Source organism: Coenobita brevimanus, chromosome 71 (genome assembly GCF_032717465.1).
Source record: "Coenobita brevimanus isolate Jiangsu-jjx chromosome 71, ASM3271746v2, whole genome shotgun sequence".
NCBI lineage: Eukaryota > Metazoa > Arthropoda > Malacostraca > Decapoda > Coenobitidae > Coenobita > Coenobita brevimanus.
Genome location: NC_137024.1, coordinates 5,086,190 through 5,112,728, shown reverse-complemented (window position 1 = coordinate 5,112,728; position 26,539 = coordinate 5,086,190). Strand labels below are relative to the sequence as shown.

General features: G+C 40.8%; 2 protein-coding genes across 2 annotated transcripts in view; both read right to left on the bottom strand.

The window, feature by feature from the left end:
* The window catches only part of LOC145406681 (DBH-like monooxygenase protein 1), a 588,166-nt gene that overhangs the window by 522,261 nt on the left and 39,366 nt on the right, over positions 1-26,539 (bottom strand). The gene's annotated exons all lie outside the window — the stretch shown is intronic.
* LOC145406581 (DBH-like monooxygenase protein 1) overlaps positions 1,687-26,539 on the bottom strand; it is a 40,364-nt gene continuing 15,511 nt past the window's right edge. Inside the window, exons 5-10 of the mRNA XM_080277659.1 lie at positions 24,621-24,775; positions 11,237-11,412; positions 9,772-9,915; positions 6,284-6,458; positions 3,162-3,336; positions 1,687-2,310 (exon numbers count right to left, since the gene is read on the bottom strand). Of these exons, the coding sequence (XP_080133785.1) occupies positions 2,182-2,310; positions 3,162-3,336; positions 6,284-6,458; positions 9,772-9,915; positions 11,237-11,412; positions 24,621-24,775 (954 nt within the window). The 3' untranslated portion in view covers positions 1,687-2,181. The remainder of the gene's footprint in view (positions 2,311-3,161; positions 3,337-6,283; positions 6,459-9,771; positions 9,916-11,236; positions 11,413-24,620; positions 24,776-26,539) is intronic.

Sequence of the window (26,539 nt, the reverse complement as noted above, 5' to 3'; positions counted from 1 at the left end):
TCAAGAACAGCCCATTCAGTAATTCAGGCGTTGTTTACACAATCCCGTGTAAAAGCTGTAACAAATTTAACATAGGACAATCTGGAAAAGATCTGGAAACTAGAATCTCACAACATAAATAGAGTGCAAGGACAGCCCACCAGAGCAGTGGTTTATTTCAGCACAAAGCATCCAGTGATCACCATACTGGGCAGGCTCTAAGATTCTAGCAAGATCAAAAAGAGTAGATGAAAGAAATGTAATAGAACCTTGTCTAATTTCTGGCACATATGAAAAGAATGTAAAAATGAGCTATGGTCATTTTAAGTGTGATAAATTGTTAACTGAATTAATTATAAAGCAGTATCCCCCAGATTAACAACTGATTGTTCCCTGTCATCTCCTGGTAGTGTAGTCACACCTGTGTGGGACACACCTAGCATTAATCCTCTAGGTTTTAAGTTAAGCAGCAGTATTTATCCCCTCCTCCTCCTCCTCCCTCCTTCTTCCCTTCCCCTCCTCCCCTCCCCCTTCCCCCTCCCTCCCCCACCTCCCCTCCCCCTTCCCCCTCCCTCCCCTTCCCCTTTCCTCCCCTCCTCCTCCCCCTCCCTCCTTTGTCACGTGCATCCCTAAGGAAGAAAAAAGAAAGGTACCTATTGTTCTGTGCATCATCCATTTTTAGATTCAGGTCATCCTTTGTTGTGTTCCACTCCCTGCTGCAGGTGACCATAAGTTAAGCCGCAGGTAAAAATTCAGGTCATCCTTTGTTCTGTGTGCCACTCCCTGCTGCGGGTGTGCATAAAAGACCTCTACCCTTTACGTTTCTGTCTCTGTCTGAAGATGTAATATACGAAAGTACTCACTGTTGCTCCTTTCATTTCTCCTGTGGTTATTTTGCATATATATATATATATATATATATATATATATATATATATATATATATATATATATATATATATATTGTGCACCAAGTGCCCTGATGCCCTCTGGTAGACAAAAAAAAAAAAAAAAAAAAAAATACAACACGCCATCTCTGAGCCAGGTAGTCTGTAATAATGCTGTTAAATGAATCCTTGACTATTATGTATCCATCCTGGATGAATCCCAGTGCTGGTTGAGTGACATGTGAACTCAAGTTGTGACTCTATACAATTCTTATTAATAACTTTTTCCCTCGACAAGCAATACTTTCTTAAATTTGAGTTCTCGACACAGACACATAGATAAAGTACATTTCGTACAAAAACAATGACCATCAACTTCGTCTATGTGGCTCAGTAATAATAATAATAATAATAATAATAATAATAATAATAATAATAAAACATATAAACTGCCACGAATATATAATGAATATATTCTATAGTTACGAGTAAAATCTGCCATTCTCAGCAGAAAATCAGAAGTATTTATAAAGAATCCCAAGCAAGTTACAGAATACACAAGAGTCCAGAGCACTGTGATTTAACTGTGAAATGTATGGTACTTTTTTTTTTTTTGACAAGACGAACAGAACACAAAAAACAAACAAACAAACAAACAAAAAACTTCCATACGCCAGATTCCAGGTGTCTTCCAGTCATAAAAAATCTGTAACAGTTGGGCTTGATTTGCTGTAGGTTGGAGGGAAACTAAACTAGGGAAGCAAGTTCCAAAGAGAAGCTGTTCGAGGAATAAAGGAATTCTAATAGGCAGATGTTATGCAACATGGCAGTGTGATAGTCAAGTCATGAGCGTTACCAGATACCTGTGTAGCACGGGGGAAGGCGTGGAGAGGTGGCACAATGGATGCAACTTCCTCTGAGCATTTGCCATAAAAGTATCCGTAAAATAATGCAAGAGAGCCAACACCCTGTCTTACCTGTAGATGAAGTAGTTCATTTGATACTGCAGCGTTATTGATTATTCTTATAGCTTTGTTCTGAATTTTGTCCAGTTGTTTTAGTACAACCTCTCCACATCCACTCCACAAGGGTGAGCAGTATTCCAGCTGAGAGCGTACATGATTCTTGAAAATTGTAGCCAACTGCTTTACAAATACAAAAGATGTTATTGAAGTGAAGGGGTTCAGAGAATCTATGTAGTAAATACAGGCCCTACTGTGAGGAATCCAGCCCTACCAGACTGGTGGGGGCCAGGCTCCTCACACTGCAAGGGGGGCCAGCATCACTGTGAGGGAAGGGTGGTGACCAGGCCAGCCTAGGGGGTAGAGGGACGGCCATTGGAGCGCACCGAGTGGACGGTGGACTTGTGGACATGGGCACAGGTCTTGTCTTCAGGAGGAACGTAAGGTGTCGCTTTTGGGTACCGGGTCACGTTCGTGGACGGCTGCCAGAGAGAACACCATTTAGGATAGAAACTAAGACAGATACCATCAACTGTACTGCTTTTACTCTAAACTCGCTTAAAATTGCCGGACCTCCATCTTCATTGCCGAGTTGTAAAAACAGATGAACACTAAGATATGATGACAGTTACGACGAGATGCTATGAAAGTATGCAGAGCCGTAGTAATGTCCGATTCTTTCATTGATATACACTAAATTTGCTGAGAAGAGGACGAAAATCTGTGCCTTGTTAAGGAAAAAAAGAGTGTAGTATCATAATGAGGCTAATGTAATTGTACCGTTAGGTTAGGTCAATGGAATAAACATCATGCTAAATGAAAGGGATTAGCAGTTTGTCAGGTCAAAGAAATTAGCAGTATGGTTGGTCGAAGAGATTATTATTATGTCAGGTCAGAGGTATTAGTCTTCTGTCAATTAAAAGAAGTTAGCATTAGGTCACGTTAAAAGAATAAGCAATATGTAAGATCAAAGGTACTAGCACTAAGCATTATGCTGGGTCAAAGGAATTAGCATTATGTTAGGTCGAGGATAATTAGTATTGTTACCGTAGGTCAAAGAATTACTATTATGTTAGGTCATAGAATCACTATTATGTTCAGTCAAAAGAATTAGCATTAAGTCAGAGTGACTAATATTACATCAAGTCAACGGGATTAGCCAGAATTAGCAAAATGTTAGGCCAAAGAGATTACAATGATCTCTGGACATAGGGGCTAGCCAGTTAAAGGTAACTGGCAAAGGCTTACCTTCTTGGATTAGCTGTATCTCTGGTCAAAGGGATTAATATTAAGCTACGTCTGAGGGCCTGACTAGTCAAAGGTCAAGACTTACTCTCATGGAGATGCCAAAGTTATACTGGCACTTGATGAGGTGGTCGCCATATGTGAGCCTGTTGTTGACAAGCTGACGGTCAAGGGTGTCCCAGGGCAGAGAGTTCACCGCCTCCTGGTACCGCCGTCCGTCACCCACCTCGGGGTTGAATATATAGGCATCCCAGTTCATGTCTCTGGAAGAAGAAGAAAAAGGATTAGATCTATGCTTGACGATTGCACGATGGTCATTAACATCTTGAACCCGGTACTGCATTTCCAATTTTATTCTTGCTATCCCCAGGCGGTATTATTCATGTTAGGATAGGGGTTTTAAGCAATGAAATACAAACTGCAGCGCTCAACCAAGGCCCTCAAGTGAAGTTACCGGGAGTGGGCCATCCGCCATGTTGTTACTCTCAGTTTAGCCGCACCTAGGTCAAACACAAGGTATAATGGGTTTCGCTTGTCTGCTAGTTCTTCCAAAGCACAAAACAATTACTGTCACAATGATTCAGCGAGCGATGTTTTATTGATTCAATGCTGGAACTACGTAAAAGAGATTAAATAAGGGGATACTGACGCCTCTATCAGATCCGCTTTAGTATACGAATTATATGATCATGTTAGTTATGGATTATACACAGCCATATAATTTTAAGTCAAAGTAATGTCAAGCGATATCTTCAGAATAACTCACACAGAAATATATTACTCTCACAATGTAGCCAAAGGTATGTCGTGCTGTGTGGCGTGGTAGTGTCGCAGCCGAGACATATTTGGCTGTGGTCTACGTGAATATAATCAATGTAGTTCAATACTGACATACTTTAGTGTGGTTTGTTGCTACTATAATATGTGTTTGGCACGACTAACGCACACAGGGTTGATGCCTTACCAGAAAACGTTGATGTTGGCTGTAGCCTAATGTGCAAAAAGTTACCAGATTTAACTATAGCTCAAGTTCTAAAATTCTTACTATAGCTAAAGTAGTGATGTGTGTGTGTGTGTGTGTGTGTGTGTGTGTGTGTGTGTGTGTGTGTGTGCATGATTATCTGTGACATAAAATGCTAAGAGACTTCTAATACGAAAGAGTTTATTTATTGATATATCCTGTACCATAGGCAGTATCAGTAGGCTACAAATAGCCTTTGTAACTAATCAGATTAGTAAAAAAAACACTATACAACATGCTAATACTTTAAAAATTCGTGAAATCTTTGAAACTGTGAGTATAATACGCTATAGAGAAGGCAGTTCGATTTGAGGAGTGGGAAGAGTGGGCACATTTTGATGGCTGCCAGGTGAGGCTTGCTGGCATCACCGCTGGCTACATTCAAGGTATGGGATGCAAGTTGTAATGTGTATCTCAGTGGCTGTGAACTGGGTACATGGGTGAGATGTAGGCTTCATTAACTTCATAAACAAGTGCTACCCAAGTTAATGGCTGTGTACCAGGGAAGAGCACTTACCACCCCATGATATCGTCGCTGTTCACCTACCTCAAGTTCGGCTGTATAGTTGGCCAAGTTCAGATTCCTAGTAATGTATGTGACGTGTGGATCATTGCGTGTGGCGAGGTACACACACACAAAAAGTATCGTTACAGGGGGGGTCCAATGAATTTCGTACTGAATAATCCAGCTCTCTCGGTAGGGCTGGAGGGAGGCTGTTATATGACGTTTCATTCGTGGTGTCAGTTTGTATCGCGCACAAGGTGTAACGATACTTTTTTGAGTGTGTGTACATCTGTGTTTAGCATCAAGTCATAATTATTTGCCTACCTATCCGTTTCCTGATGCCTTGTCCTGTGAGATGAAGAAACGTACTCGCTTCTTGGTTTTGTGAATATTAGAAAATCGTGCACAAATGCGTGAATTATGCTTCCATACTATGGTCCTTTCACAGCAAGAAGTCCGTTCAGGGTGTGGCAGAATTTGGAATTCCCCGAGTGCGACGTGCCAATTTGACCACAAATTATCGGATTATCACTCTGTCTCCCAACCTACCCCCATCACACCTGTTTCTCTCTCTCTCTCTCTCTCTATCTATCTATAATATATATATATATATATATATATATATATATATATATATATATATATATATATATATATATATATATATATATATATATATATATATATATATATATATATTAGTATATTTAGGCAGAATGTTTTCTTTTATACAAAAATCATTAAAGACCAAGGCGTAGCCATTGTTCACTATTTTTCTGTTGATCTTTTCGAGTTTTCTTACACATTGTTTTACACTATGATTCAGGTTGTAGATAGTATGTCCAAGATCCATGTCGTAACTATATTTTATTAATTATTTATTTTCATTTTTCGTAGGACGTTTCGTGTATCCTTACACATCATCAGCGACTGTAATGTAGATACAATACACTATAAAACATGACATATACAACATAAACATATACAAGATATATACTGAAATGTACAAACGACTAATAAAAGTGTAGAGTTACAAGAGTATGGATAAAAGAGACAAATCCTTTAGGTGAAGTCAAGTATGAGCTACAGTTAAAAGTGTATGGGTAAAAGAGACAAACCTTATAGGTGTAGTCAGCTATGAGCTACGTGGTTGACTGCGAAGGTTGTATGGGTGAGTGGGTGTTTGTGGCTGTGTAGTGTTGCCAGTTGTGTTATTGTGTGTGTAATGTTCATTTGTAATTGTCGCTGCTTGTGGCCCGACCACAAGCAGCGACAGCCACGTGTCATAGAATTCATTCAAATCGTTGTTATAATTCTAAAAAGTGATACTCAATGTACTATATAGCTTCCTTTACTATATACAGAATATAAAAAACAATTTCAAATAGCACATAGATGGAAAATAAGAGAGAGAGAGAGGTATGTACTACGGTTGATTTGGCAGCATCGCTAGAGGTGATTCACCAGGTGGGCCCCACCCTGAACGGACTTCTTGCGGTGAAAGGACCATAAGACTGTGTTGACCTGAGAAGATACAAGAGTTTCGGCCCAGAGGAGGATCCAAGTTCAACAAAAACTGATCTCATTTTAATGCACATTGAGAAAGTGGAGACTGTTCATTCATTAGAGCAACTCAGAGCATTATAACACAAGACACAATAAACAAATGACGTAATACACTCACTCAGGGAAGCTTTTTAGGCGGAAAACGTCCTTGAGAGTCTCCGGGTGTGGTGATGAGCGGCAAACGGCGAGATCGAGGGGAGGATAGTGGTAGAGGGAGGCTTCGCACATCTCGTCCCGCGTTCCCCACCCAGTGAACGTGACATTATCTCTGTTGCGGCTGTCGTAGTCACACTCTAACAGGAAAACAAGTAGAACCAGGATTATCAAACCAGATCTTTTTTCCTCACCTCACTTAACGCATCTTGACGTAAACGAAAGGAGAATCATCGTCGCCATCATCTCCTGACCTTTCTTCCCATTTAACTTAAACTAATCTAAGCAGTCATTCCGTAACCTAACCTGACCTAGCGAAAAGAGAAACAGAATCATCAACCTGACTTTCTCCTTGATATTAGGATCTAACTTACCTTGAAAAGAAGACAGAATGTACAGTCATCATCATCATCATCATCAACAACAAGATGATCTCTTCCTCATCTAATGATAGGATGAGGTAAAACCCAGACAACTAGAAAAAGGAAAATACGAAAGTCAAAGAACTATCAGCAACAGAAACTTTGTAGTACCCTAGTACGAAAGAAAGCACACACACACACACACACACACACACACACACACACACACACACACACACACACACACACACACACACACAGAGGAAAAAAAGCTTGTGAAGTGAAGCCTGGATTCTGGGTTTTCAGCGATGTATGAACGATCTGCCTCATTTCACGGGGATGCCTGTTTTATGAAAATGCCAAATCCAGATTTGCGTTTATTTCGAGAAGCCTGGACACACTGAGTTTATAAGGCTGGAGGTCACAGACAGTGGGAAAAGAGAATGAGAAAAACAGTTTCAGGGCAGCATCAAACACTGGGATTACAAGTTAACTCTTTCATTCAGAAAGGGGGTGGGTGTGAAGCTAGACGGGTGTTGTATGCCTGTCATAATGGGAGAGGAATGCAACACTTCAGATAAAAAATGACCAGAATAGTAACGACGACGACGTCGATGACAGAGAGAGAGAGAGAGAGAGAGAGAGAGAGAGAGAGAGAGAGAGAGAGAGAGAGAGAGAGAAAGCTGAAAGGAATCCGTGAGAAGAAAGTTCTGAAATGGAGAGCCCCTGCTTAGATGAGACGAACAGCCTTTGCGTCCACCCCGAGTAGAAAAGCTTTTGTGTCCACCCTGTTTAAAGCTTTTGAGTCCAGTGTTTAGATGATACCAAGAACCTTTGACTCCACCCTCTTTGGAGCCTTTGTGTCCACCCTGTTTAGATTAGACGAGGAGCCTGTGAGTGCAACCTCTATACTAGGTATTGTATGTGAGACCCCCACCCTGCCCGCACATACGCCCTTTTTTTGAGGGTTGTTTGTGGTGAGACCCCCCTCTCCCCCCCACACACATGACAGCTGCTCTGCACTCATGGTAGATAAGTTTCTTGGACGAAATCATCAAATGGTAAAGGCGGTGGAAGACCCCACGAGGCGCTTCGCCGAAGTGCTCATCTCAGTAACATTGGCCTTTGTGCCTGTGGCGCGTTATTCACCCAGTATCCTGGTTACCACAGTTACCTCCCGAGGTGTTACCCTAGGTACTCATTTTACTTGCCAGTCCACAAGTAAGTGGAGTTAAAGAATGTACGAATCGATACATTACATTTAAAATCTGCCCTTGCCATTTATAAAGAACAGTGAACCTCAATATTATCATTCTTATTATCTATTTATGCCTTTTATATCCAAGGAAAAAATTTGTCATATATATATATATATATATATATATATATATATATATATACACACACACACACACACATACACAAACGATCAGTAGTGCATTGTGTACCAACTGGAGGTTGGTACTAAATGATAATGAGGTCTAAAGTGTTGTGCAGAACATGGCAGAATTCGTTCGTATCATATGGTGCATGACCAGTCAGATTAATTTATAAACATTAGTTATAAGTTTTAGTATACTGATTACAAATATAATGTAAATATTTTCTTAAAAATAATATTATTTTTTATATGTATGTAATGTTGGACAGAGAGGTTCTGTTGAATTTACATACTAAATGCACGTGCACGAGAATGTGCTCGCCTCTGCTCCTACTGCCGCATTAGTTTTGGTCTTGTTTCCTTAAAATCTAGACCTCTCACATACTTCAAAGAGTCCAGACCACCTTTAGACTTTCATCCTTATCGACAAAATCATCGTATACCAGTCGTCACCATATGAGTACCTTCAGTATTTAATGAAGCCTCTACGATATTTGTTTAGGATGCTATTTTGATGGATTACTTCCACAATATATCACTTTACCAGTAATTAGCACCTTCGTGACCAGAGCTCCTGCGCGACGGATTTTGCTGGAAGGGTACTAGGGGCACTGCCCCCCTGCATGTCGGCTCATAGTTGCGAAGCTCATAGGTCCCTACCACGGAGTTCCCTTCTTTAATAAATTTTGAAAATGCCTAGTTCCCTCCCATATCGGGGACGAGGGTGCAAAGAGGTTAACAAAAAAACTTTACACCTATGTGTTTCGACTAAATTTCCCTGTACCTCTCGAATTCAAATTATGGCCCTTCATACCTCAACATATGTCAGTTGCTTTACCTTTATGTTTCCTTTATCTTGCTAAGACCCATTCCCTCTCCACATTTGGTTACTCTTTGACTACGTTGTTTGGCGGTAAACACCAGCGACCATCATTTTCCTTTTCTTCAGTCTCCCATTTTCCTCGTACTTCCTGTTAGCTTTCCCCCTCATTCCATTGGTGCTTCAGGCAGATGTGTAGGTAAAGATTTTTTTTTTTTTTTTTTTTTTACCACCAATGTCATCCATGCTCCAGTTGTCGAGTGGCCACTTTCAACCACAGTTATGTGGAACATTTCTACGTAGATGAACCACTGTGCCAATAGTTTGTTCTCATGATTTTTGCGGCACCAGGAGCGTGGGTGACTGACAAGATCGTGGCCAGTTTGGGAGGAGTTCATGGCATATGGACCTAACTTGGCTCTTACAGCTCTCGGCAGTAACAAAATCGATGAACAGACTAAACTGGTTCTGTTAGCTAGGGATATTGCCTCTCTGGCTGAGGAAATAAGGAAGAGAATCAGGGCAGTTGCCATGTTGTGGGCACTTAATCCCGTCTGAGGCTCGGGGATGTAACGTCAGCTTGATATAACACCATAATTAACGTAATCAATGGGTGCTTGAGAAGGCAGTCATTTACGAAGGCATGATTCCACCCAGTGTAAATAAAAAAAAAATATGAATTAGAGTGGGATGATGTCCACCTAAATACAAATTTCTCAGGACCTCGTCATGCACCTGACTAATATTGCTTGGGATTATTTCGAAGCTTAGGGCTAGGAAGTAAGAGTAGAATAAAATCAGTGTAAGTGAGGGAGTAGATGTAATAGAGTATCCGTTAGTTGGTGTTACAAAACCTTCAAAGCCACTTAGACCACGACCTGTATACTTACCAACTGAAATGTGATCCCCAGGCATTAGTTTAACCTCCTTGGAGAGTATGCGGGACTGCTGGAAATTGGTGGCATAGTTGAGGTCTTCCATGAAGGGCGGCAGCTCCACATTGCCCCGGAAGTGACGAACTCTGATGGCCCGTGCTGCAGTCACAAATGTTGTAACAGAGCTAATGTCTCAGGAAACAGTAAGTTATATATTTCAAGACGGGTTTTCAAACCATGCATTTAAGGAAGGAAGTTTAGAGCTGGAATTTGAGATAACTTTCCCCTTTATTCAATTATTTATTTATATATTTACTTTTTGCCTACAGGAGATGAAGTGTTCAAATTATCACCACCACCACCAACAACAACACAGCCAGATTCTCAGAGATACAGTAGACGTAAGCAATGGGAAAATAGTGTCAGCAGATAGGAGTTTAAGTAATTTCTCTTAACTCCTCCGTGCCAGGCTGTTTATACCGCTGTCGCCCTCTCAGTATAGGCAGTTTTCCCAAAGTTTCTTGTTTTCAAACCTTGGTATCTCAGAAAGTACAGCAACTGGGGAAACAAATGAAAAAGCATATTACTCACCAACTCTTCTTCTTGTGAATAAAACCATCCACAGGTCTGTTGGTGATCGTGTTGACAAGTAAGGACGTGAAGAATATACATATTTTTTGGCCTCAGAGCAGGCTGTATTTGTGCATGTGCGCGTGGCACTGACTTTCACTTTGCTCTGAACGTGATAACTTCTCCATTACTAGATATACTAGACACAGTTGCATCCAAGACATGCCCTATTGTCCACTGCCACCCCTGATCCACCAATTTCACGTCAGATATAACCGTCACCCGGCACTTAGGGGTTAATGGTGACTTAAAATATTCGAGGAAAGGTCATATCCTGAGACGATCCATATATGAACTTATTTACAGCACCTGGTTCCTGTTTCGTCAGTGTGGTGATTCTGAGTCTCTGTCCTGCCTTGTAAACATCTGGACAAGAACTACGAGTATAGCATTTTAGTGTCTGTCTACTTCACTTATTTTCATATTATGAACCAATAGATACTTTATATCAGCAACATTGGACTGATTCTCAGGCACACGGAAAATCACACATTTTGTTGCACAGACCTATCATATTTCCCTGCTTAGCTGAGACAAGCTTGCTTTTGAATGCTGGTGCTGGCATTCCAGTCGGCCAGTAATTTTATCCAGAAAAAAAATATATATAATGAAATTAAGGGGAATAATTTATTCATTTCAAGGGTATATAACAAGTGTGAAGCGAAAAAGTTCAGACACACCCCCAGTTATCCTGATAACAGAACCTTAGCATGAAAAATCAGTGGCTTAAAGAAGAGCAGGTAAATCCTTTCCACCAATGTATAGCATGAAATATTAGTCGCTGTATTTTAAAGCAGTCACAGTGAAGCAGAGGCACTGAGTACTGAAGCTGAGTGAAGTAAAAACTGACCGAGGTAGTGCCCGTGGAGGAAGACGGCGAATACATTGACACCCTGGCTTGGGATGGCTAGTGCGGTGCATTCAGAGGCACAGTGACCCACTGCACGCCAGAAGGGGGTGTGAGGTGGCACCGTCAATGAGAATATCAGGGAGTGACCCAAGGCGAGGTTAGCAGCCTCCTCCTGTCTGATGGCACAAACAGTTATTGGTTTCCACTGCTCATAACACTGACACAAATCTGAAAGAACATTAATGATAACATGTAACAATACATTTACACCACATATTTCAAGACGTTGGTCATGCTAGCATGTGAAGTCTTGGTCAAAGGATGGGTGCTCTCCAGACTGCTCAGTCTTTTGCTGCACCTCCGGTTAGCCCCATTACCCAGGGGTTTTTATGTAAGACCTCACACCACGTCTTCTTATGTCTTCCCCTTGGTACTTTTCCTTCACCATTCATATCCATACTGCTCGTCACCCAGTAAACCTCCTCCTTTCTTTCTACATATCCATGAAACCTCGGTTGTCTCGTTTGCATAGCATCTTTAATGCATTTTATGCCAAAGTGTTCCTTCATTGCTGCACTGTGTAACCTGTCCCTCAAGGAAAGAATAGTCATCTTTTTCATTATCCTCATCTCAGTTTGCTGTGGCTGTGTTTCACTGCCTTATACACCAAATATCTTCGAAAAAATTAGTTCATAGAGATGTTATTGATATACTACATTGTCATTGTTTTGTTAAAAATTTCTGAGCAATACATGGAAGTGGTTTATTCTCAGAGGAAGAAAACACTATACTCTCTGCCTGAAGGTAACAAAACTACAGTACATTAACCTTCTCCTGTTGGAGATTTTCGTCCTCCTGCAGTTCTATTGTACGTCCTTTCCGTGACAATTTTTGTGACTAGCACCATATTTTGGTTGCGATCTCATTTTACAACCCAGCATTCAAGATGGAAAGATGGCAATTTTAGGCGATGATAAAGCGAAACTTCCTATGGATTTATGCATTATGTCGTTGTACTTCTACTTTTCCATCTTTATTTGTAAGATACCTCCCTTGTCACTCACCACTAACAAGCCCAACATTTCTTTTTTCTGTAAAGCTGCTGCTGTGTTTTACTGTTGTCTAAACCATGATAATGAAGTTACTGAAGTGAGTGAACCCAAGCAGGCGCATATATCTCCCCTTAACAGTTACCTTTGGTTAACTGTAGTCTGGCAGGGTTCTCAGCCACCGCAGCTGACATGGGAAAGGAAGAGAGAGGCAAGTCTGAGTGTGAAATTTCAACTGCCAGATTTCAAACTGTACAAGGAAAAGTTTGAGTGTACTGGGTACTGAACCCGGCACACACCACTGAATAGCCAGGAACGTACCAGGTACCGAAACCAATGCAGAGGAGATAATTTTATGTAGTGGTAGTCTCAGTAAAAGCAAGAGTACATCGTCATAAAGGAGTACTTAAAAAACTGAAATGTGTGTTTTCGAAAAGTAGTGATATTTCTCAGAGATTTGTTCTCTGTTTCTTCTTGATGTAGGCGTTCTTGTTCTTACCAACGTTTGGTGCCATTGTATCATCACTTTATTTCTGTATCATGACTTTATTTCTGAACTGATTGGCCTTATCTCATGATAGTGACTCTGATTTATTTTATCTGCTTGGATAATTACAGGAATGTAGAAGGCACAATAACTTAACGTCCTCATTTCTCTTTAATTATACTCTTGCTACCACTTGATAGTTTCATTAAGCCTGTGTTGGCTGTGAACTGGAGTTTTGACAGCCTTCAGTAACATCCTGCACTGCTAGACATAATTTAGAAGTTTAATAAAACCGTCCAGAATGGCAAGAATAAACTAAAACAAGAAGGAGGATTTAGGGAGTGCAACGTCCACCCTCTACAGTTGGTCTAAGGGCCTAGCATTTAACAATGCCTTGTGACCTTGACCTTCAACGACTGATTGTCCTCAAAACTGAATCACGTCACTCTTGCCTGACTTTTAACTCTTTCACCAGCTGAGGTTCAGGCCAGATCAAAATTGTTGCAGTTCACCTTGCCCTTTGACCCATTTTTCTCAATCCTTTTTGTCCCTTAATCCTTCCACAGTGCTTGTTTCATATCGAATAATAGTTGTCTGGGTAATTGGGTCGAACATTTGACCTTGCCCTGTCACTTTTTTAATATCTTCATCCTTCACTGACCCTCAACATTTCCACCAAGTTTGATCAAAGTCGGATCAGAACTGCTGTCGTGGGCCTTGTCGTGTGATCATCAACTCTGGTCTTTCTCTGTGATCTTGACCTTTGACCGACTGTTCTCAAAATAGACTAATTAAAATAAAGTGAAAAACTGTAGATGAAATTTAATATAAATAAATGTAAAGTAATGCACTCCTGCAACAAAAATATTATATATGAGTATTGCATGCTTGATGTTCCACTGACAGTAGTAAAGGACGAAAGAAATCAAGAAGTTACTGTCAGTAACGATCTTAAATCCTTTATGCAGTGCGCAGTAGTGAGTAACGAGGCAAACAAAATGCTCAGCTTCACTGCATGGAACTTCCAGTACAAAACACCCGATATACTGTAATATCTGAACTTCATGTGTCATAAGTTGGACCACACCTACAGCATCCCCAAACGATATTAACCCCTTAACTGCAGGACATCACTTTTGTGATGCTCGGGCACAAGAGATCATACTGCAAGGCGTCACTTCTGTGATTCTGTATTATTTTGAATTCGCCCGGGCTTTCAAGTGGTGGCTTGTATCATCTGTCAGTACTGCCAGTGTCCAGCTATAGTCAGCACTGCTAATGTCATCTGTACTCCCACCCATTGTTGACAATTTAGCCATCAGTCTCTCTCCCTCCATCCCTTCACATGGCCAAACCACCTCAGTGTATTCCTCCTAACGCTTCCTATCACATCCACATCCACACCACAATGCTCCTTTATATCCTCATTTGTTAGCCTGTCTCTCCATGTGACTCAACAGGCTCCTCTTAAATAACTCATTTCCACTGCTCTCACTCTTGACTTGTGTCCTTCCAACAACGTCCAAGCTTCACTTCCATACATTAGAGTTGGTATCACAATACTGTCATGTAACTTTTTCACTTCCATGCTCACATTCCTGTTTCTTATCACTACTTTCAAGGAACCAGCAACCTTTCTTCCTTGTTGTACCCTTTCAAGCACTTCACCCTCCAAACTTCCATCCTTACTCATCACACTCCCCAAGTACAGTGATCCAATGTAGTAGAGCCAAAGGCATGTCTGGATAGTGATCCTGTCCGGATATTGGGCCCCATCCTCCCGGACTTGTACTTATGGACCCTAACTCAGAAAAACACCTATAAAACTCCCTCTGGACATGCATAGCACCTATTTAAGACCCAAATCACACCAATAAGGGACATAGAATACTGAAATAAATGCAAAAGAACCATAAAATGAGGTTTTAGAGATGAGTTTATACAATAATAAACATTCTGGGTACTTACAACAAGTCCCTGGCTCCTGGACTGGTTTGAACTGCGAGTTTGCAGTCCACAGTTAATCCTTTTGCACTCTAAATTCTAATTTCTTAACACTGCACAATATTGTAAATTCCCATGTGTTCTAGTGGCAAGGTATTGCAGTTCATTCACTGTTTATTCACAAAAAACGTGCACCCGTGGCTTGCATTGCTATAAGCATCTGCTCTTGATTGGAGTTAGGCTGTGACTGTTGATGATGGCGGGGGTAACAGAGTTGCCAGATCGCAACAGCCACATTACCAAACTCCTCAATTTTCATTAGCATTTTTAACTTTCATTACCAAATTCGTAAAACTAGCATCTATTCTTCACTAATTATATACACAAGTGGAAATACATGTAATCACTCTTCTTATAATTTACAGCATGTTGATTATTATCACGCCATATAGGCTACCAAATTAATCAGAGAGAGCAAACAATCCACCATCTCAATCCTGTGTATCGTCATACATGTGAAAAATCCGTTTGGTATTGTATTATTCTGATTCATTACCAAACGAATTTTTCATTAGCAAATTGGCCCACATTTGGTAATGAAAAATACCAAATGGCAACCCTGAAAGGGGAGGGGGGAGGGGGAGGAAGGAAGGGATGAAGGGACCATGGTGTAATAGCCGTTTGGCGCCACGCGGCAATTTCAAATTACGGGTGGGAAAAAAGTCAGATTTTTTTCGAATTTTTTGTGGTTTTTGGCCCATTTTGGGAATATTGGATCCCGGGACAAAAAGTCTGGTTATTGGGGATGTCCAGAAAATGGGCGTCCGGATATTGGAGGGATTACTTTAAACGTACTCACATTTTCCATTTCCTCACCATCCAATCTCACTGTACATTCACTGACTTCCCCTCTCGCAAAGACCATCACTTTACTCTTCCCTACATTCACCTTTAGATTCCGTTTCTTATACACTCTCCCAAACTCATCCACCAAGCTCCCCTTCGTCTTCACTTAACAACATCATCTGCAAACAACAGTACAGGGAGTTTCCAAACACTACCCTCTCTCACTAGGTCCACTCCAACATCCACTGCCCTACCTTGTATCTCTTTTATTACCCCATCCATGTACAGATTGAACAACCATGGAGACATGACACATCCCTGATTCAACCCAACCTTCAAAGAGAAAAATTCACTCACTTCACCATCCACATGCACTGCAGCCTTAGCACCACCATACATACTCTTCACAGGATTCAGCAACTTTCCATCTACTCCATATATTCTTAATACTTTCCACAATCCTTGTCTATCCACCCTGTCATATGCTTTCTCCATATCCACGAAGGCCGCATACAACTTCTTTCCCTTCTCTAAAAACTTTTCCACTAAAGATTTAAGATTCTGATCTACATAACCTCTTCCCTTCCTAAAGCCTCCCTGTTCATCTCCAACTAATTCCTCTCTCATTTCCCTAACGCTGTCAATAAGTATCCTACCATACACTTTTCCTATTACACTAAAAAGACAAATACCCTATGATTATCACACACTTCTTTTTCCCCTTTTACTTTGTACAAGGGAATAATTATACCTGACTTCCAATCCACCAAGACTCTACCTTCCTCCCAGGCCAATCTGCACATCTTCCACATCCATTCTACTACTATCTCTCCCCCATGGTTCAGCATTTCACCACACACTCCATCAATTCCTGGGTCTTTCCCCAATTTGACTTTCTTCATTGCTTCCACAATTTCTATCCTACTGATTTCTTCCTGTCTTCTCACCTCCCTCAATCTCCCAGCCATTCCCAAGCCACTTATACTCACATTACTTTCATTCTCTATGTTCAACAATTCCTTAAAGTGTTCTCTCCATCTGGTCACTTTTTCTCCCTTCTCCACTATTAATCTACCATTTTTGTCTTGCACTTCCCTACTAACTTCACTGCCACCCTGTCTGTCTTTCTTCACCTCTTTCCAGAAAATTTTCTTACAGTCCCTCCACTTTACACTCAAATTCCTTCCAGATTCCTCATTCACTATCTTCTTACTCTCTCATACTAATCTTTTCACCTCTCTCTTTCTTTCTACATATAACTCTCTCTTCTACCTCTCAATTTCTTCCACGCCCCTATTTCTCACCCATTCTTTGTATGCTTTCTTCTTTTGTGCCACAGCCTGTCTCACCTCTTCATTCCACCATGCTGTTCCTCGCACCCCCTTCCGTCTTCTCTTCACCCCATACACCACATCACATGCTGCACATATTTCTTCTGTGAATATCTTGCACACACCTTCCACGTCCCCCATCTGCTTCAATTCATATTTACCCAATCGTTCCTCCACTTCTCTCTTACATTCTGCCTTTTTCTCATCTTCTTGTAACCTTTCCACTCTCCTTGCAACTACTCCTTCCTCCCGTCCTTCCCTTCTTTTATTTCTCCATCTTGGATCTCAATTCTGGCCACCACCAAGTAGTGGTCAGAAAGTCCACTCCCCCAACCTCTATAAGATCTTGCATCCATTACACATCATTGCATCCTTTCATCTACACACACATAATCAGTCTTTGCCTTCCTTTCATTCAGTTCACCACCCACCCTTCTCATCACTCGCCATGTATACCTATGGATCATTTTGTGTTTGAAGAGGGTATTGGCTATCACCAACCCTCTCCTGGCACAAATGTCCACTAACGCACTGCCATTCTCATCTATCTCTGTAGGCACACCCCACTCACCAACTATTCCATCCACCTTCGCATTCCCTACTTTACCATTCATATCACCAATCAAAATCACTCTCTCATTCCTTCCTGCACATAAATTAGCAGCTGTCACCACGCTGACATTGTCAACCCTTCCCTGCCCATAATACGCCACATCATTCAGTTTACTGTCGTCTTTCGAGGTGAAACCATGTCGGATTCACCCCCCTCCATTTCTGCCACTTCTGAGCCCATTGCAAAGGGCCCTGTGACCTCTACCCCTACTAAACCTCGTGTGGGAAGGGGTAAGGAAGTATGTGACTCTGCTGTGGAACATGAACTGGGTAATTTATCCATGATAATGATGGACAGTGACTCTGATCTTTCTGGTGAATCGTGTGATGAGCCAGTGGAGGAAATGGTGACAGAAACTCCAATCATTTCACAGCATGTAAATTAGCAGCTGTCACCACGGTGACATTGTCAACCCTTCCCTGCCCATAATACGGCACATGATTCAGTTTACTGTTGTCTTTCGAGGTGAAACCACGTCGGATTCGCGCCCCTCCATTTCCGCCGCTTCGTAGCCCACTGCAAAGGGCCCTGTGACCTCTACTCCTACTAAACCTCGTGTGGGAAGGGGTAATGGACAAAGTGACTCTGCTGTGGAACATGAACTGGCTAATTTGTCTATGATAATGATGGACAGTGACTATGATCTTTCTGGTAAATCGTGTGATAAGCCGGTGGAGGAAATGGTGACAGAAACTCCCAGTACGAGTGCTTCAGTGTCCCAAGGTCGTCCTGGCTCCAAGGGAAAGGAGCCCTTAGTTACTGCAAGTGACAGTGCATAACATAGTGTGAATAAAATAGATATGCAAATAATGTAAATAAAATAGAAAATGTAGATAATTACTAATATAAGAATAAGAGTATAAATACTTGGAGTAATGACAGTGAAAGTGAAAGCTTCGCTCTCTACGCTAGGTTACTGAACGAGAAAGTGAATGCCTGGAGTGAAAATAAACTACTAGTAGTGAAGGAAACTTATAGATAAATATTGTATATATAAATAAGTGTAATAAAGTGCTAGGAATATAAAGTGTGAGTGTGTTTATAAATAATGAATGACAGCTCCGCCTCAGAATACCAGCAGGGAACGAGTGTGGGTGGAAAGCTGGTACACGCTCGTAATTTACATTGCTTCCACAGTGTTTTTTTTTTTTTTTTTGAGTATGGATTCCAAACTACTTGAAATTCATAGAATAGTGTTTGTAGTGATAATATCAGGCAGTGGTAACCATATTACGGGGTATCGGGAAGTGTAAAGTGGAAACTTCGTTACCCAACTTCAGAAGTCTCCACAAGTCCTACGGTAGTCGACGAAGGCACAACAAACATCCCAGGGGAAAGCTGAAGGTATGTACCATAGGAATTTATAATTATAATTTTCTAGGACTAATAACTGATTTTTGGCTAATATTTTTAAAAAGTCAGTCGGAGAGCGATTATCCCCGCGGGACGGTTACGGCGCGCTTCCGACATCCCCGCGGTTAAGGGGTTAAGGAAGAAATATTCGATAGACTACAGCGAAAAACCAATAAAATGATACCGTCACTGTTATATCTACCATACGAAGAATGTCTAAAGAAACTAATTATGTCTCTCTTTCTAAAAAAAAAAAAAAAAGACAAAAAATACCTGATATAAGTAGTTAAAATTCTTTTAAAAATCCAACGACGTAAGATATTATAAATTGTTCGAAATACATAAGTAGACTGTGACTAGAAATAATGGGGCTAATTCAAACGTAAGCGATGCAGCACTAAAACAGTATTCGCGCAGTTGAACAGAATAAACTATCAGCAACAGTAGTTTGTGCAAAAACTGTAGATACATTGAAAATCCAGCTAGATAATTATTTCGAAACAGTAGGCCACAAATAAAAGAGTGTTTTTTTTTTAGTTCCAGACTGACATTTACGCTGACGACAGGTAGACGATTGCTTGGTTATGAGGACATTCTGAGATCGTATAATTATGGTTCTTTTTCAGATCTGGGTTAGAAATTGCCTAGAACATAACTTTTCTTCTTCTTTCCGTATGAAAATTTCCATACATATTATTTCTAAGAAGCACAGTGTTTTCTGACTTTCTTTTCTGCTGGTTATTTTACTGGATGATCTGGTGGGTGAGGGAGAGCCCTCCTTTATTCTATCCTTGTCTCACACACGTTTAAGTTGTATCGTAATAAAATTATTATTTTTTTTAATAAATAACCTCGTTATGGGGTAATAGGCCTTCTGTTATCTGCACTTCCTGTGTACTTGTATGTATCACCTTCGTTCTTGCCTTACCCTTAACATTTCCATCAAGTTTGGTTTTAATCGGCTAAAACTGTTTAAGTTGTCCATGTCATGTAGCCTTGACCTTTTGGCTGACTCTCAACACATCCACCAGTTTTCATTAAAATTAGAATAATACTGCTGTAAATATTATGTTCACACACACACACACACACACACACACACACACACACACACACACACACACACCACGATCGCACGAGCCCAGTAAATCCCAATACTCTCACATCGTAGTGAAGAGGGCAGCAGAAAGAAATGAACATGACAGTATTATTGTCGAACAGCTAACAGATAACTATAGACACGGCGCGCGACTCTGAGGTTGTTATTATTGTGTCCTGGCAACCTACCCCTCAACAGTGCGTTCGATTTCGTGTATAATATGAAACACATGTGATTCGTGTATATGTTCATGTATAATAATATTCGTGTATAATATAATCGTGCATAGTAATATCTATCTATCTATCTATAGCCCGACGCCCTAATCCCGCAAAGGGTGGCCGCATACAAAACGCCTCCAAGTCACTCTGTCACCCACCATTTGACTCCCCTCCCCCCAACTCACCCCCCCCTCCCTCATATACATCTCAACTCCATCCCTCCACCTCATCCTTGGTCTACCCCTCCCTCTCCCTCCCTCCACCTCACCTACATACACCCTCTTAGTCAGTCTTTCATTCTCCATCCTCTCCACATGTCCAAACCACCTCAGTGTATTTCTCCTAATCTTTTGAACCACATCCACATCTACCCCACAACGTTCCTTCACTTCTTCATTCGTCAACCTGTCCCTCCATGTCACTCCACATGCTCCTCTCAAGTAACTCATTTCCACTGCTCTCACTCTTGACTTGTTCCCCTCTTGCAAGGTCCACGCCTCGCTTCCATACGTCAGGGTAGGGATCACAATACCATCATGCAGTGACTTCTTAACTTCCATACTCACCTCCCTATTTCTCATCACTGCTTTCAGTGTGCCAACAACCTTCCTTCCCTGCTGTACCCTTTCACGTACTTCATCCCCCAAAGTTCCATCCTTACTCATCACACTACCCAAGTACTTGAATGCACTCGCATTCTCCATATCCTCACCATCCAACCTCACTGCACACACTGTGACTTCATTCCTCTCAAACACCATAACTTTACTTTTGTTTACATTAACTTTTAGCTTCCTCCTCCTACACACTGTCCCAAATTCATTCACCAAACCTTGCAACTCCCATTCATCTTCACTCAACAATACTGTATCATCAGCAAACAGCAACACCGGAAGCTTCCAAATCTCACCTCATTCATTAGGGCCACCCCCACATCCACTGCCCTACCTTGTACCTCCTTTACGACCCCATCCATATATATATTAAACAGCCATGGAGACATTACACACCCCTGTTTCAGTCCCACATTGAGATCAAAGAACTCACTCAGCTCACCATCCACTCGCACCGTAGCCCTAGCTCCCTCGTACATACTCTTCACAGCACTCAACAATTTCCCCTCCACTCCATATATTCTTAATACCTTCCACATACTTTTCCTATCTATTCTGTCATAAGCTTTCTCCAAGTCCATGAAGGCAGCGTACACTTTCCTTCCCTTCTCTAGATACTTCTCCACTAAACATCTTAGAACAAATATCTGATCTACACACCCTTTTCCCTTCCTAAATCCCCCTTGTTCTTCTCCAACTAGCTCCTCTGTCATATGCCTAACCCTATCAATGAGTATTCTACCATATATTTTACCAGTCACACTAAGAAGGCAAATACCCCTATGGTTACCACATACTTCTCTCTCCCCTTTTCCTTTGTACAGAGGAACAATTATACCTGATTTCCAGTCCTCTGGAACTCTTCCCTCTTCCCAAGCCAATCTACACAACTTCCATATCCACTCCACAACAATCTCACCCCCATACCTAAGCATTTCACCACACACTCCATCAATTCCTGGGGCCTTTCTCAGCTTAATCTTCTTCATCGCTTCCACTACTTCCGACCTACTGATCTCTTCCTCCCTCCTCTCATCTCTTCTTCTCCCAGCCATTCCCCAACCACTTATACTCACACTGCTCTCACTCTCTACATTCAACAAATCCTCAAAGTGCTCCTTCCATCTCCTCAATTTCTCTCTCTTCTCCACCAACAATCTATTATTCCTATCTTTCACTCCCCTACTATTTCCCCTTTCACACTGCCTTACTTTCTTAGTAATATGATTCGTGTATATACGAAATCGGACGCACTTTTGAATGGTAAGTTGCCAGGGTACGTTAATGACAACCTCAGAGTCATGAGCCGCGACTATAATAAAACAACAGTCTGTAAACTAAGAGACAGGAAGAGTTTACTGGAATACCTGATGGAAAAATGAAATACATAATTTTCCTAGGTGGGAAGTTAAACGGATCTGTTATCAGTAATAGACTCAAAGCGTTGTATAGCAGCCAGTAACAAGGCAAATAAAATGCTTGGCTTCACCACAAGGAACTTCAATTATAAAACACCTGATGCAATGTCTTATATTTTATACGTCGTTAGTTACACACCCAGAATACTGTGTGCAGCACTGATCCACAAACGTCATTAAGGACGAAGACAAAAAATTCGAGAGAGCGCAACGCTGAGCCACGGAAATGATCCCATCGCCTCGAAATTTATGCTGCATTAGAGCGACTAAATATACCAAATATGTTTTCTCTTTGAAATCGACAAGTCAGTGGGGTTTAAAGATGTATTTAAAAATCTTAACAAATTCGATGATATTAAACAGCATTATTTGTTCGAAGTACAGAATGACACTGTAACCAGAAATAACAGGATGAAGCCCAAAAGCAAGAAATACAGCACTAATATAAGTAATTATTTCAGTATTTGCGTAGAGGACTTGTGGAACAAACTTCCAGCAACAGTACTTATTGCAATAACTATTTATAGGTTTAAAATTCGGTAAGACAAATATTTCGAGAGTATAGGCCATACCTAACTGAATGTTGTTATTTCCACGTTAGTGTATGCTTACGACAGTGAGATGTTTTCTTAATCTTGAGAACATTCGACGATCGGGTATGTTTTTTCTATTGCAGATCTGTTGACTGGAAATTACATAATGTATAGTATAGCTGTTCCGCTTCTACCTCTCCTAAAAAAAAAAAAAAAAAAAAAAAAAATTGAAGCCCCGTTCTTTCGAACAAGCATGTTATTTTTTTTTTTTTTTTCCCCCTATTTTTTCTCTGCCGGTTTTACCGGATGGTGTTGTGGGGTGGGGGAAGAGCCTTCCTCTCTGCTGTATATACTTTACTCTTACATGTTCGTTATAGCTAAGCAGAATTAGCTTTTTTGCCAACAGATAACCTCGTCAAGGGTCGTTGGCCTGTTATCTGTATTTCTAACGCCACAGGCCTGAGAAGTGAAATTTGGGAAATGTATTCCCTTTGGACTGGATAAAAACTCACATGATGAATGTTGCCCGTCAAACATAGCTTGTGGATGTCCTAAGCTTTAACTGGTTAACACACACACACACACACACACACACACACACACACACACACACACACACGTTAACATTGCACCCTCCACTGTTCTACTCATTTTCCGTGCTTGCATCACAATAACCTCAAAAAATAGCATCTAACATTTTGTGGGAAAAAAAAAAAAAAATTATATATATATATATATATATATATATATATATATATATATATATATATATATATATATATATATATATATATATATCACGCTGCGTTTGTGCAAAACGTGTTCTTTTCGGTGTCTCAAAACACTAATTTCCTCCGTCTTTCTACTGGCCAGTCTTTCACATGACATCACCTTGCCTTCAACCACACAAAATACTAGCTTTCACCATTATTATTATTATTATTATTATTATTACAGTATTAATATTAATATTAATATTAATATTATTATTATTATTATTATTATTATTGTTGTTGTTGTTGGTATTATTATTATTATTATTATTATTATTAAATTTATATTCTTTATTTTCCATTCAGAACAATCCTATTACTCAGGGGACGTTGTCGCTGAAGGCAAAGCAGGAAAAGGAACATGAGAACAAAGGGTGTAAAGGGTGTAAAGAATACTAGGTCAGCCCTTGCTTCACTCCCTCCCCTTCCCCCCCCCCAAAAAAAAAAAGTTCATCCCCAAGCATGACGTCACTGGCAGTAGAAAGACGATATCACGGGATAATTTGCCCACAGGAATGCTATCAAAATTTCTCACTTTGTTTTCCAGCGATTCGTATTTTTATTGTAAACTTTTGTTCAAGCTAACAGTCAGACATGTCCATTAAGTGCTGAGGGTTGGGGTGAAGTTCGTGCTATAGTAAGATGATCTTCTTTTTTTTCGGTTTCTTAAGAATAAAGATCGTTTTCTTAGGGACAAAAGTTAGCCTAGTGCTCCACTGTATATACGACACGCTTGGGTCATGTCCGCCAGTCTCTTTCCTCAGTGAGAATAATTTGTGGGCAGAGATGTATACCAAGCCTCTCTTGGCCAAGGAGTATTAGTTAAAGAGATAAAATTTCAGGTTAATATTAGGCAGGAGAAAATAAGAAGTAGAAGAGACAAAAACTAAGGTTAATCTTAGTTTCCGACATTACGTCACACCCCATCAAGGCACGAGAGAAAAACGAATGTGGTGAAATTTCCAATAATCTGTACAGAAAGGTGTAACAACATTCATTTTGACTGTGGGTAAAAGCAGAGTATATAAGTCAATGAACTCTACAAACATGGCCTTGAATCACAGCGACGTATGAGCTGATTCCCGAGTATCTGAATTAATTACCTCAGTTTGTCCGTGTAGTAGATGTCCATGGCCCAGTCCACGGTAACTCCCTTCTTGAGCATGTAGTTGTCGTAGTGGGTCTCGAACATCAGGTAGGTGGAGCCCCCGTGCTTGTCACCCATGGGAATACCAACCCTCTCTGGCAGGCTCTCACCCTAGGAACACACGTCACAGGCGTCATTATTACTTTCTTTGTTTTTCAGAAGAATAGGGGAAGGAAAAACAAATAAAAAAAAACATACACCAGATCACAGGTGTCCTCTCTTCATAAAAAATCTGTAATAGTTGGATTTAGATTGCTGTAGTGGTGGTATATAAGCTTTAACCTCTTGGACCATCCTCTTGTTGGCTTGGGAGATTCGTAATATATCTTCTAGAGTTATTTATTTTCTCCTAGCTTTATTTCCTTTGGCCTGGGAGATTTTGTAATTCCTCTTCCTCAGCGATTCATTGCCAGACGTTTCTAGGGTTCGGCCGAGAAATGCCTTTGTTACCGAGTTACTTACTGACTGATTTACTTTCAAGCTAATCCGAAATTAGCTTTTTGAAGCCTCCCCAGAGCTTCTTGGACAGTCACAGAGGCTTTCCCAATCCCCCCCCCCCTTCCCCCGTGGTCAGTAGAAATTATATCATATTTGGAAAGATCATTGAGTTAGGAATTATTATAAACAGTAAGATTCTTTTTGAATGGCAAGTTAAAGGCAGAAAGTACCTTTTAAAGCCCATTGTTTGGTTCAGGGCTCATATTCAGATTTCTAAGTCATATTTACAAAAACTCTTAAGCCATGTTGATGAAGACTCTTAGACTAAAAGTTTTATAAGTGACTTAGAATTCTTTATGTAATAACTGAACTGAAACTTAACAAATGAATCACTGGTCTTGGCCGTGATTCGATGTCAGGCCCTCGTGCTTCATAGGTGTGCACGTTACCACTGGGCCAAGGAGAGGATTCCCACTTTACCTCAAGGCAACTCAGGCTTTTAAAGACCCCATTACATAACCATGTTCTCCCCTTGGTGATTAATTTGGTGATTTTTGAACATGGTAGTGTAACACTGGAGGCCACCATTGGGGACGCTGTGGACCACACTGAACAGCTCATCCCCGGGATGTTAGGACTAGGACACTGTCAGCTAACCAACAACATCATTGCCCTCCATGCCTCACCTCACATCCAACACCGCTGACAACCAATGTAATAACCGAAGTGAAACTTAACAAAATAATCACACTGGCCTGGCAGAGATTCAGTCCCAGGCCCTCGCGCTTCCATATGAAGCACGAGGGCCTGGGAGATTTCGTAACATTTCTTCCTCAGTGATTTATCTTGCCTATTACCCCTTCTTATTTTGTCCTTCTTGTTTGTTACAGATACAAACTACGTCATAAAAGGAAAGAAGTGGCACGAAGACTCTCGTAGCAATGAGTACACATCAATAACAGTACAGTGCATGGAACACTTAGGTCAAGTAAAACGTATGACAGTACAGTGACTGCTGTAACAGTGCAGATCTACATGTTACGGGGCATTTGTCGTGGGGAAATATGCAAAAAATCTATTTTTATTTTTGCCTCTTCCTTACGTACAGTATTGACTTGAGATTGTTCTGATGTATAATAAGACCTAATTATTTTTTTTTTTGTGCGAGGAAGAAGGAACCAAAGGCCATGAGCCCGCAGTAACAGTTCCCTCCAAAAGAAAAACAAAATACAATAGAGAGCCAAATTCAAGATCTGATCATTTTGAGATGCCTGGACACACTGCGTTTGAAAGACTGGAGATCATAGGAAGCAGGAAATACAGACAGAGGGAGACAGTTCCAGAGCTGACCTGTTGCATAAATGAAAGACTGGGAGTAATGGTTAACTCTTGCATTAGAGAGTTGGACAGAAAAGGGATGAGAGTTTGCCGCCAGAC